Here is a 13,635-nt window from a genome sequence, read left to right on the forward strand (position 1 = left end):
GACAAGCACGTCTCTGTTTATGCAAATACAGAGAAAAAGAAAAATGCTTCCCCAGGCTACGGGATCGTTTCGACCTCAAAATTGAAGAATAGATGGAGATTTCGGAAAACGTTCTCAACTTTTTCAACACCGGGGGGAAAAAAAATAAAAAATAAAATCTCTCCCTGCAAACAAATGGAGAGCTGCCCTCATTTTGGGATGAGCTGTGTTTTGGGAATGCCCTTTGCCGTGAGGGTGTAGACCTGCATCCGTGATGGGTTCCAGTGAAATGGAGGAAGATAGTTTTGTTGGTTTAAAACTGTAAGCACACAGCTGTCTTAAAGTTCGTTGCATAATGACGAGTGCAGCAGTGCAGTTTGTCTTTATGTAACAATTTTAAGTCTTTTCCCTTAGTTTTCTGTGATTGGCATTAAGGTGCAATTATTTGTATTAGGACCTGTGTAACATCTTAAATGTTCTTAAAGGAAAAAGCTTGGTAAATTCCACCGATATTAAAGCAGATGATTCGGAGATGTATTTTCACTATTCATTTCAGAGAGTATAGCTGTTAGGGAGGGAGCTTTAAAATAGCTTTCTGCTAGTTCTAGAAAGGATTATCTGCAGTATGAGACTTGATTTCAGGCTTTGGTGCTGCAGAATCTGAAATAAAGTATGTGTCCTTAGAAGAGGTAAATACACAACTTGACAAAAGTCATCAACTGGAGACGCAGAGCGTGAGGTTGAAGATCCAATCCTTGGCTTAAACCAGTGCTTTCCAGTTCACACCATGTGCCTTGGTTACTCAGGGTTCCTTGACAGCTATGTTTTATCTTTCATCTCGATTTCTTCTCCCTTCACCTGAAGGTTCACGTGTTGCATTTCCAGCCGCTGAACACCTCCACCTACAGACTTGCAATTAATGCAGGCTTAAGTTTATTTTCCTTTAGCTTGAATTCCTTTGGAAGTTGCCAGCTACTTTGGCTTCCAACAAACTTACTTGTTAGCAAAATACAATCTTTTTATTCCGCTGCAGTTTAGAGAGGTTTGTGGTTTATTTGATTTACTTTAGGAGACCTAAAGCAGAGATCTTATCGGCACAGCTGTTAAACAATCCCAAGACAGGTAGTGCAGTGTGGCAGATAATTTGTAAGTGGAACCGTGCAACACAGATCTTCAATCAAGAAGTCTCTGCTGATCTATGAAGAGAGTTTTGAAACCTTTTCACTGAGAAATCCCTGCTGAAGTTGTAATGTTAAAGGTGATGCACAGCTTTTCCTGAGTTAAAATAGCCATCTAACCCGTGTGAAGACAACGTTTTTACAGTTTCAAACTAAATTCTACGCGGCAACATTTTGTTTTGGTTAGTGTGGGCAGGCTGTCTCATTTGAGGTTTTGTCTGTATGGTCTCAGGAGTCCAATTAGTTCTGCTTTAAATCTGCAGTACTTACTTGGCCATGGAAGCAAATGTTAAAGCTGCCGAATATAAATCTCATTAGTATAGATGCACACTTTGTACCATATACTAGGGAATTACTAAAGGTCACCTCTCTACTTAGTAAAAGAGTTCTCTCCCATAATGAGAACTACAGTCTCGATGAATAAAAGATGTGTAACATAATTTCAATTAACTGGTGTTAGCTTTGTTCGCAGTTTGGAGAGGCCAGAACAGTGTGAGCAGAGACCCTTCCCTGTTGGCATGTCAGGTGCCCCTAAGCTTTTCTGCAGGGTTTTGGCTAGTAAGTATTCATGTTTGAGGGAGGGGAAGCATATAGGGCTCATGGTCTAATTTAAAATTGCTCCGTAATTGACTAATAACATGATGATGCACGGTAGGTGAAGCTGGAAAGTGTAATACTGAGCTGAAAAAAGGAGGAAATGGTCTTGAGGCAGGGGTTTTCTATAGCTGAAGTTTTACTGGATAGTGGGATATCCACCTGGGAAGCTCTCAGGGAGAGCTTCACTTTTTTGTCTTTAAAACCAGCCTGGTGAAAGCATAGTGATGTGCTGTTGGGGGACGGATTTGCTCTGCCTGAAGTATGGGTGGTGTGGACAAGTAGGACTTCTCACTTGATGTTTTAATACATTGCAAGTGATTAGTTTCTAACCTATTGCCTGTTAAAAGTCATTGAAAGTCTCCCAAGGGCACACCAAATTAATTTCTACTTTTACTGAAGCAAAGTGCCTAAGCTCCATAGCTAGCAAAGAGCTGTTGCTGCAGAACCCGCTCTATTATATGTCTCTTTTGTCGCTGTAATGATCTATGTGGAGTAATTACAAAAGCTTGTTTGTTTGAATGAGTAAAACTAGTACAGCAAGATGAATACTTCATCTACAAAATGACATGTTTCCTGAACGTTTGGCTTAGTAGCAATTGTACAAGAAAAATGCAATTTGCACGACTGGGCTAACGGCACATACTCCACAGTAAAATTAGAGATAGCTTTCCAGAAGGGTCTTGTGTTCTGTTATAATGCTAAATATGTTCTTTTTATGCAGATTATCTCGATAATGGCAATAATAAAATGGCAATCCAGCAAGCGGATAAACTGCTCAAAAAACACAAGGATCTTCACTGTGCAAAGGTAAGTGTGACTGCGGTGTGCTGACCTCGTTTGGTGAGCGTGGCTCTGAGACCTGGAGGGTCTCGCTGTGCCTTGTGAGGGGTTGGTCTGTGATCTTCCAGTGATCACGGTGTTTTCTGAACCCTCTGGAACATCTCCGACTGTTCCAATTCACACAACATCGCGTTTGCATGGATCTGTGTGGTGAGGTGCCTCTAATGCCTGGAGTGTAATTGGTTACACCTGAGCTAATTGTCTAGCTCCCTGCCAAAGCCACTGCTAGCAGCTGTGGCGGATGGACTTGCCTTAAAAATGCCTATTTTTTGACCTTAGGTTGAGATATGCATCTGTAGTAATTTGGACCAAAACATTTCCTCGGGAGGTGTAGTCCTCAGTAAAACATAGCAAGGTGATTTTGGAGGCATTTGCTCTTCTGCCTCTTGTTTCCTGCCCTCCTTGCCGTGCCCCCATCGAAGGGAAAGGAGTTCTGTTCCTTGGCTTTCTGAACATATGACTGTCTTTCTACTTTTCTCTTTTCCCTGTGGGTTTTCCTCTACAGTTCATACCGCTTCTAGATCTTGTAGCTTCCCAAGCTGAAGCGAGTGTCATTGACCTGAATCTCATTTATGTCACTTCTCTCTGGCCACTTATTGAAAGAAAAAAATAAGATATTAAAATTGGCGGGACTGGTCAGTTTTCAGTCTGCAGGTAGGGAAAACTGAGTGGCAGCTGATGCCTTGGAGCAGCCTGTGTGGTTGTTAAGAAAGCACAGCCGCACTGTTTGATGCAGCTTGCATTTGGAAGTTTTCCTCTACAACCATATGGATTAGATTCTTAACAAAACCTGAAGTTCTGTAGAAGTAATGAGGTGGTTGGGCAACGCCTCTCCTCACCAGGAACGAGAGGATTTTCACTGGTAACTGCCAACTGTGTTTCTAACAGCTGCCTCTGTGTTGTGTCAATAGGTTCTAAAGGCAATTGGCTTGCAGAGAACTGGCAAGCAGGATGAAGCGTATGCTCTGGCACAAGAAGTAGCAGCACTTGAACCCACAGATGATAATTCCTTGCAAGCACTAACTATTCTTTACCGGGAAATGCATAGACGTAAGCTTTTTCCTTTGCCTCTCTTAAAAATTGTAGTTACTGGTGTACTTCCAGAAGTATGTGTGACCCCCAGTTTCATGGAAAACATGTTAAGTCCAGGGTTTGTGTATAGGTGTGTTAAGAAACTCTGAGGATTTAAATGATGCCTCTTACAAATGCCTCTAAGGCTTTAGTGATCTCCATAAAACAAAGAACCTTGTTTAGGCTTCTCTCATTAACGTTATTGTGTATGCAGTTCCTAAATGAATAACATGCTAATGATCATCCATCACGATCAGCCTGTGACTTCACTTACTGTGTTTTTAATGAAAGCTACTGGAATTTGTTGTCAGTCTGTGGTGGAGGTGACAAATCACATGGTCTGTGGTTTGGAGTGTGCTTGATGCTGAGACTGTAGTCGAGGGGTTCAGGCCTCAAGAAGCTGTGTGACAGGCAGAAGGGAAATCCTGGCCTCTCAGTTTGACAGCTAGCTTTTTTAGTCCCGTTCCTTGTAGTGTTAAGGTATTTTAAAAATACTAAATCATGTCTATTTGAGTGACAGAGTAAAATTTGCACATGCTTTTCTGAAGGAAACCAGACCTTATATACTGCTTATCTGTGGCTCTAAACAGTTTTTGTTTCTGACAGCTTCTTGTGGTTCTTGGTGGTGGTAGCAGCAATATTTATTGTTGAACTGCTGGAGCAATGGCAGTGGGGTTAAACAACTTTTGTGGAAGTGTGTATTTGGTATCAGTCTGCAATACAGCAACTGCTTATGCTCTCCTAGTTTATTTCTTTCTCTATGTCTGTGTGTATGTGCATGTGGAGTTAAAGCGTCATTTCTTGAATAATACAGAATTTTTGTGTGTATGTGTGACTTCAGCATAAACGAATGCTAAACAACTTGCTAAGTATTAAGCTCAGGTCTCTAACATTTAGATTTATAACTCGGAAACAAAATAGTGGGTGTTGGACACTTGTAGTCCTGCAAGAAAATTGTAGTTAGATATTTTATGTATGTTTCGAGTGTATGTAAACTGTGTGAAAGACAAATTACATTTAGTTTTCTAATACTATGCTGAGATATGATTGTATGTGTAAGGAAAAAAAAGTCTGGAAGGATGGAAGGATAGAAACCTAAGAAGTTTTGCATATTCTAAATATTTAGTCATTAGACCTATTATTAAAAAATATAGTGTGAAGTATTTTAGTTGTTAAGGGTACTAAAATAGGCAATTAGGAAATAACAGGACATGACTATCATACATAAACCTGCAATAAGAGTAACTAATTTGATGCTAGGCTCTGAAAATGTTTTGTGTTTTGATACATAATTCACATGGAGCAGTCATTCTACCAGGAGCAGAAATCTTCAGTCAGTTTAATGCTCCAAAATAGATAAACTTTCTTAAGAAATAAAGACTTAAGTGCTTCTGAGCAGTTCAGTTGTTGCTGTTAACTCTATTTTGAGGTTGGTTTGGTTTTTAAAGCACTTTCCTCCTTCGGCTAATGTTTGTAGTGCTTGGGGTCTTGGGGGAGAGAGCACCATTTCGGTGGTTGATGAGTGTAACTAGACTACTGTTCAGAGTATCACTGATGCTATCTTTAGGGAACGATGCTTTAAAATTATTCCCAAATTTGTCTTAACTCAAGCATCTGGTTTTGGTTTAGCGGAACTGGTAACTAAACTTTATGAAGCAGCTGTTAAGAAGGTTCCCAACAGTGAAGAGTATCACTCTCATCTCTTCATGGCCTATGCCAGGGTTGGAGAATACAAGAAGATGCAACAGGTATGATCAACAATTTGCATTATTGGTTCTTTTAAGATGTCTTTTTCTATATCTCCTACTGTTAATGCCTTTTCATATTATATGTCATCTACCAGAATGCTAAGCTGTGTTAATGCAGGAGTTATACTCTATGTTAGTTTTTACAGAAAGACTTAAAAGACCATTATTTAGGGGGTGGGTTATCTGAAGACAAATGCTTTCTTTTCCTTGCCAGGGATAGGGCAGCCTTTTGTGTGAATATGGGGTCTGATAGAATATGTTGGTTATTTTGGGAGGTTTTTGTCAACCTGTCTTGAACAGTGTGGTGGTTACGTATGAGGAGGTGTATGATAAAGGAATTCTGGAATAGATAAAGATCTAGCAAGATCTTCTGATCCATGTTTAGAAACTTGCTTTACTCCTTAATTTGTTGTTGTCTTGGGGAAGAAAAAAGCAATCTTGCTCATGCTCTTACGTCTGGAATCTAACATATAACTAGGTTTGTATTGGTTGTAATTCAGTGAAGAAAAACTAAAAAGCACTTCCTTTACGTACGTCTTCTCAGTTGGCAGAACAGTGTCATGCTGGTTAGTTTTGTTTTCATCCCTTCCAAATTAGGTGCCTGGAGAATGCCTATAAATGGAAGATTCTTTTCAAAGCATGCGTGCTCACTCTTCTGTGTAAAAAAACACAGAGAGCCAAGTAAACGAGTCCTAAACTCCCTCTCGTTCCCACTGTGTTAAGGTGACTTGAATTTTTGTACAAGTTTGGTTTAAATAACTGAACAGCAGAAGTGTTAGTCTCTGTTGTAGCCCACTTCGTATGCTGTTTGAGCTCCAGCTGTAGATGGGGGCTAAGTTATTAATGAAATTACAAACATCATAAACTTTGGAAAAGTGATGGTATGTTAACTGTAATCCTGACTACCACCACAAGTGGAAAAACTGCCAGTCTTGCACAGACAACGCTATTTAACATCTGTGTAACCTTTTGTATGTTTAAAATGTCATACAAACGTGTATCTAGTGAAGTTATCCAGACGTTGTCGGAGTAGGATGTTCCAGACTGGCCTGTGCTTTCGACCTAAGGACTTAGATGTGCAAAGAGCACGTGGATGCTGACTGATTGGAGAGTGAAAATAAACCTCAGTGTCCTGTGTTCTGGGGTATTTCAGCTGAAAGTACCGGAAAATGCAAATTGAGACTGCAGTCAGGAAACTGGCCCAAAAGTCCACCTGTGGTAGTAGGCTGTATTAATTGTAGTTCCTTTAAAAATAACATAGGTAGAAGTGTTGTCCTTCATTGTATACAGGCAGTGGAAATCTGTGAGGGAATTGTGTGAATAACTGTGTTAGGCTAGAAAATCTGGAATACGTTGGCTCTGCTTTGATACGGGCAAGCTTTCAGCTCAACCTTTGCTTAACCACTTTGCACGTAAAGGTGACCTCATGGCTCAGGTATCTGGGTATGTGTATGTATGAAATGAGTGTTGAAAAGGCAGTTGCTTACGTGAGGGAGGCATGTGCTTTGGTGTGCCTTTTAGCACTGACTGAACAAACTAGGGAAAATCAGCACTGGAAATATCCCCTCGCTCCTAAAGAATAAGTCTTCTGCTTCCTGGTGTAGTTACCACTTCTAATTAAAGCTGTCATCTGTTGAGGCAGTTGTACATGCGCATGCTCGTCGCTGTTTCTTGTCAGACCTACACAAAGGACTTGCTCCCTGCAACATTTTCACCCTCTGTTTTCTTCTTCAGCAATGTGTCTTAGGATGGAAGAGCTCATGGGTTGATAAAAGTCTTCCCTGTCTAGTTCTAATTCTGTGTTGTCTCCTGCCATCATTGCTGCTTAGCTTGTGTTGTCTGTCACGAGAGCTTACAAACAGATTATGTTTCAGGAATGATGAAATTCTGTCTTATGTTTTTCAGGCTGGAATGGCACTTTATAAGATTGTACCCAAAAATCCTTACTATTTTTGGTCTGTGATGAGCCTGATTATGCAGGTGTGTACAGTGTTGCAAATGAGTTTGACTTTCTCTGCAGATATGGTGCAAATATAGGAATGTTCTGAGGGAAAATATTAGTTTAAGTAAAATATACGTTTAAACTGTTTCTGTATGATGCTGGGAGGACTGAGCCCTCCTTAAGTAGCACTATTGCTGTGGTCCAGAATGAACGTTGTAGTGGTTTTATAATGCAACTTAGCTGGTCTGTCTTACCACGTTTATATGACTTGAATTACTCTCACCTGGACTAGTACCCTACTGTCTTTTTAGTTAGAGAGCTGGTGAATAAAACCTCAAATAGCTTCAACTCCTTAGGCAGAACTGTGCCTCTCTAACTGGGTTATAAAGGCTCTAGGAGGAAATGAATGAGAGCTCTGGACTTAGCATGTCATTAAGACTGCAGAAAGTCTGCAGGAAGAGACAACAGATCAGCTCTTAGTTGAGATCTCGGAGTCAGGCACCGATCAGATGGCCTGACAGAGCGTTGGCCAAACGAAAAATATGCATGGGGGACATTAATCATGTTTTTCTAAACTACCGTGCTATGGAAAACACAAATATGTTCTTGCTACGTGATACTTGTCATGGGTATTGTGTGCCTAGGGGTGCAAGTCTCTGGCCAGTGTAATTAAGAGTGAGCTTTTCCGTGTATCGCTGGTTTTATTGCTGCCTTTTAACCGGGCAGTCGCTCTCTGCACGTGGTAGATGGCAGTTCTGAAGGTGTGATTTTTGGGCAAGGGGGATTGAAGCACCTGAAGTTTTCTTATTTCCTCTTCTAATGCCAACAAAGCAGTGGGTGGGATAACACAAAAAGTTGATGAGCCGTTACGATAATTCTTCTCTTCCTTAGTCTATTTCAGCACAGGATGAAAACCTCTCAAAGACGATGTTTTTGCCACTAGCTGAGAGAATGGTGGAAAAAATGGTGAAAGAGGATAAGATTGAAGCTGAGGCTGAAGTAAGGCTTGCAGATACTTTCAGCTTGATTTGAACATTATTGAGAGAAGGAATGCATTGTTAAGTTGATTATTTTAAGTTTTCCAAGAGAATAATCAGGAGCGTTCTGGAAGTAAATGTGAATGTAGCGGGACTGGAAAACCAAGAGCAGAGGGTTGAGAGGGATTTGGAGCCTTGTGGCCAAGGAAATTTTTTGGCATTTGATTTGACGGATGAAGTACTTGGTTTTGCTCCCTGGGAGGCCCCAAGAGAAATTTCAGGACTGAGAATGGAAAAAAAGACCTAAATTCCTGACTGCTCCACCCTCTGGGATGCTAAAGATAGCTTTGCAGGCCTGGCTATCTCCTATTTCTAATGACAGTAACCCAAGCCACTTTATTTCTTGGCACACCTGTATATTGTTTTACTAGCAGATTTCATTGCAGTCTGATCTTTCTTTTAAGGTTGAACTGTACTACATGATTCTGGAACGTTTGGAGAAGTATAAGGAAGCTTTAGATGTTGTGAGAGGAAAACTAGGAGGTAACTTAACTCTTGTCCATTAATAATCACAGTTGTGTGGAGGACACAGTTCTCCTTTGCTTCAGAATGGTCCACTGGTTAAAAAAAAAAAAAAGGCTGTAAGAAGCCTAACTCTTAGCACCAGTTTTAAACATTGATGCAAACTTCAGAGGTGCTCTTGTGCAGGTTGGTTTTACCCACCTGTTTATGGTATTTAAGCATTATTCAGTGATGAACTTTGCAGCAGTATGTTTAGCAGTATAAATAAATCAATAGCACATTAGTTTGTTGTAAATTAAATTTCTTAATATCCTGCATTTTTGAGGAGTCTTTCTGTTAATTAAAATGCACTCGCAGTTTTAAGGAATTGGGATATGAAGGTTTCCATAGGAAATCTGTCCTTTCTATCCTCTGAGGGCCTCTCTTCTGTTCTTACACTTACTGTTTTGCATCCTGGGCTATAATAAGAAGCTTTATGCAGAAAGCGGAGAAGGAAATGCATTGATTAAATAAACTTGCCCTTCTGTTTTTAATTTAGAGAAGCTGACAAGTGAGCTCCAAAGCCGCGAGAACAAGTGTATGGCAATGTACAAGAAGCTGTGTAGGTGGCCAGAGTGCAATGCGCTGTCGAGAAGGCTGCTGCTGAAAAAGTGAGATTATATTTCTGCAGTCCTACTGAAAAACTGAAGAAAAATTCCTGGCTGGTTGTGAATTGCCTTGTTTAGTGGCTTTTGTAAATGGTAGTTAAAATAGAAGAACATCAGAGGCTCTCAAAGCATGTCCACACTCCAGCACTCCAAAGCCTGAGGAAAAGGGCAGCAGAATGGAATGTGCAGGGGACATGGTGAAGGTCGCAGGGAGAGTCAGTGTCAGGACTGCATTTGCTTCTTTTTGAAGGCTGACTTTAGCAACACATTAATGCAATAAAATTTTCTTTACCTCCTTATTTCTAAAGGCTGTACTGATTGTCCAGCTCTAACTTTCGTGGTGGGAGAGGAGGAGAACTGCATTTACATTTAATTTTCTGGAATTTCATTTCTCTCACTTGGCCAGACTTCATACTGGGAGATGCATGTAATGCTTTGAACAGATGCATCAGGAGAGAGCATGCTAGTATGATCAAATCTTTCTCTTGGAACTGTCAAGAGAGATTTGTTGTTTGCTTTTCTTGTATTTAGCTGTGCCCTAATCTTAAATGTAAGTTAAATACAGAGGAGAAATGTCCGCCTTAGCATTTTATGGGGATATTAATGAGCTCTGATTGAAATGTAAATGTTAAGAGGATAATTTGTAGCTTGCCTCAATTCTTTATTGAAATTTTTCCTTTAATACATTTCAGTAAATTCAGGATGATGACATTCTTTAAGATGTGAGACCTTTTCAAGGAAAAATGATTCTTATTACAGTTGTTTTTTCTGTAATATGAATATGTGCTATTCCTTAAATCCAGTTGTTGCAAGGAATGCAGTTCTAGAAGTGAGTTACTGTTTTGGCAAATCCCTAAACTTTGTCCTGTGCCTAATTTTTTGTTTCAGCTCAGATGATTGGCAGTTTTATATAACTTACTTTGATTCAGTGTTTCAACTCATTGATGAATCCTGGACACCTCCACCAGAAGAAGAGCAGTAAGTTCGCAGTTTTGCTGTGGATTTGTTATTCCTTTGTACTGCAGGGAATTGATTGCATTCATATATTTAGTACACTGCTGTCTGCATCTTTGGGTGAGTCCTTGACATCAGACCCCCAATGATGTGTTCTCCGTACTTTGTTTTGGAGACTGGCAATAGCTTATTGGAAACAGCTGTATAAACAGTGGTTTGTATGCTATAGAACTCTTCCAGTTCATATTTTTCATGTGATTGAGAGAGAATCCATCATGCCAGATTTCCTTAAGAGTATCCCAGGGGTATGCTGAGCATGTGTTATCAATGGGAAAAATAAAGAACCTTTTGTCTCTTCAATTGCACAGCTCTTTGGAAGGAGAGGTACACTGTTCTATAGAGCAAGCTGTGAAATTTATAGAAGAAAGGATAACGGAAGAATCGAAGAGCTCTCGGCCACTTCGGGGACCATATTTAGCTAAACTGGAGCTGATCAGACGTTTGCGATACAGAGGTTGTAATGATGAATATAAACTAGGTAAGAGCCACAAACCGGATGACAATCTTTTGGAGAGAGAACACAAACTTCAAAGAATCTCTTTGCTAAATCACTGAGTTAAATACAATGCCTGTTATGAAAATGTACGTGGTGTTGTCTGTATGTAAAGAATTGGGAAAGCGTTAGAAGATGAGCCTTGAAGAAAGGCAAGGAGTTCCAGACTACTCCAGGGTTTGTAAAAGCAAGCAGAGAAACTTTGAAAAGGACCTGTGGGATCTTGGAGCATATGGTCACTGACATCGTAATGAAAAGCGCATTCCTGACGCACTGCTTTTGTAGGAAGTCCTGCTGTTACACTCTCATCTCTGGGTGGTTTTTCTTTTTAAGTTTTTTGTCAGTAGTACCAGGTTTTGCTTTTTGAAAACTTGCATTTAAAAATCGCATTTAGGGAATTGGGGAAGGAGAGAATGTTATTAGAGCAACATCTGTGCTACTTACTAGTTCCTTTTGTATTTCCATCCAAAAATAAGTGTAAATGGAGGCTGTGTATGTGTCGTGGTTTAACCCCAGCCAGCAACCGAGCGTCACGCAGGTGATAAGTAGTAGCTGATAGTAATAAAATGCAATGAAAAGGAATATAACAGAGAGAGAAATAAACCCCAAGAAAACACAAGTGATGCACAATACACTTGCCCACCACGTGCTGACGGATGCCTGAGCCCCATCTCCTGGCCAGTTCATGTACTGGGTGTGACGGCCTGTGGTGTGGAATAGCCCTTTGGCTAGTTGGGGTCAGCAGTCCTGGCCATGGTCCCTCCCAGCTTCTTGTGCACCTGCTCGCTGGCAGATAATGGGAAAGTGAAAAATTTAACTTAGGGTAAGTGCTACTTAGCAACAACGAAAATATCTGTGTGTTATTAACATGATTCTCACACTAAATCCAAAACACAGCACTGTACCAGCTACCAGGAAGTAAATTAACTCTGTCCCAGCCAAAATGAGTACAGTATGCCTGTTGTGCTGAGCTCTTTTCTGCCAAAGTAGCTTGAATGAAGCTCTTGGGGTTATTTTAATGTGTCCTTGGTTACAAAAGACATTGAGACTCTGTTAAAATCTGCAGTAGTGCAGCTATTTCTTTTCTAAATCGCTGTGTAATCTTGAAGGGGCTGGGGGGAGCATTACTGAAGATTTTTCAGATTTAACTTTTGATGGAGCACATTAAAAAGATGGAACTGGCCTTTTTCCTAGGTGATCCAGAAGAACTAATGTTCCAATACTTCAAAAAATTTGGGGACAAACCCTGCTGTTTTACCGATCTCAAAGTATTTGTGGATCTCCTCCCATCCAGCCAATACACAAAGGTAAGGAAAGATAAAGAAAGGGTGGCAGGAACTGCAGCACTTGTTTGCCTTTATCTTAAAAGACCTGTGGATCCTGTTGGAAGACTGGAAACATCAAATTTTTACCTTCTGTAGAAATTCAGAAAACTTGGCACTGTAGAAAATACAATGAATATCTGAATACATTGAGCAATTTCATTCAGAGGATTTTTGCTGGAGATTAAACATAAAGTTTGATCCTGCAGAGTCTCAAACCCAGCTGTAGTATTCATTTGGTGCTTTTATTACTATTTCAAGGTGTCGGGGTAATTTGAGAGGGTCTTGGTTGAGTTCTTGTATCGAAAATGAAAAGCTTGTAATGCTGATGCAAGTTACAAGATACGAGCTTGTATCTTGTAACAAAAAGCTCCCTAGGAATTGTAGTGCAGTTGATAAACTACCCAATTAGCTCACTTTTAAATGAGTAAACTCATCGCTTTTGTTTATAGATCACAGCTTACAAAATGGTGTAACATAATGCTACAGAAAGGCCACCCTGTTCATTCATTTGCAGTTCTCATTGCTGTGGACTGTCAGTTTTTTACAGAGATGTCCTCCTCTTTCCTTTCCCTCCCATCATTTGTTTTTCCCATTAAAATTAGGTGTTTAATGGGAAAAATCTGCTCCCTCATCTGATTCAGGTAGGGTGTCACGTAGGTATTTTGCTTGACTCTTCTGTGGTGCTAAAGAGTGGACACATTGGTACTGATCAAGGGGTGAACGAAACACCTACAGCAACTTTTCCAGAATCTCTTTCTGAAACAAGCTCTCTTTAGCTGAAAAGACTATTTGTGCAGAGTCATGAGCAGCTCGTTAAATGACTTCAGCAGCTGGGAATCCTGTCACTCACCCCATTGTTTTTCTAAGCCATTGTGTAAAATTATCAGAGCTGGGGAGGCCTAGACAGAGAATCCTGCATCAGCCAAAGGCTCTTGATAAAATGTTTGTAAACAAAATGGAGATAGTATTGATGTTTTGTAAACAAATTGGAGATAGTCTTGATGTTTTGTAAACAAGGTGGAGATAGTGTTGTTGTTTTCTTAGTTTATTAAAATATTTTTGGACTGCTGATGCAAGCTCTTCCCACAGCCTCCCTACTAATGAGAATGGTGGCCCGGGCATGTGTGGGTTGCTGCTGCTGTTTTATGTTAAAAGGTATGTTTTTACCCCACTGGCAAGAGATGTGGTCAAAAGGATATTTAAGTTGTAGTTCTGGAAACAGTGATACCATCGCAAGGTAACCCTGAAGTACTGGACAGGTTTAATCCGAACTTTTCAGGAAACAAATTCTAAATCCAGAGC

At 40.2% G+C, this 13,635-nt stretch overlaps 1 protein-coding gene across 1 annotated transcript in view; it reads left to right on the forward strand.

The window, feature by feature from the left end:
* The window catches only part of NAA25 (N-alpha-acetyltransferase 25, NatB auxiliary subunit), a 30,164-nt gene that overhangs the window by 959 nt on the left and 15,570 nt on the right, over positions 1-13,635 (forward strand). The window contains exons 2-11 of the mRNA XM_074921628.1: positions 2,476-2,561; positions 3,506-3,644; positions 5,295-5,413; positions 7,319-7,393; positions 8,247-8,354; positions 8,797-8,875; positions 9,393-9,504; positions 10,390-10,479; positions 10,824-10,993; positions 12,203-12,315. Coding sequence (XP_074777729.1) covers positions 2,476-2,561; positions 3,506-3,644; positions 5,295-5,413; positions 7,319-7,393; positions 8,247-8,354; positions 8,797-8,875; positions 9,393-9,504; positions 10,390-10,479; positions 10,824-10,993; positions 12,203-12,315 — 1,091 coding nt within the window. The remainder of the gene's footprint in view (positions 1-2,475; positions 2,562-3,505; positions 3,645-5,294; positions 5,414-7,318; positions 7,394-8,246; positions 8,355-8,796; positions 8,876-9,392; positions 9,505-10,389; positions 10,480-10,823; positions 10,994-12,202; positions 12,316-13,635) is intronic.

This window comes from Athene noctua, chromosome 17 (genome assembly GCF_965140245.1).
Source record: "Athene noctua chromosome 17, bAthNoc1.hap1.1, whole genome shotgun sequence".
Taxonomy (NCBI): Eukaryota; Metazoa; Chordata; class Aves; order Strigiformes; family Strigidae; genus Athene; species Athene noctua.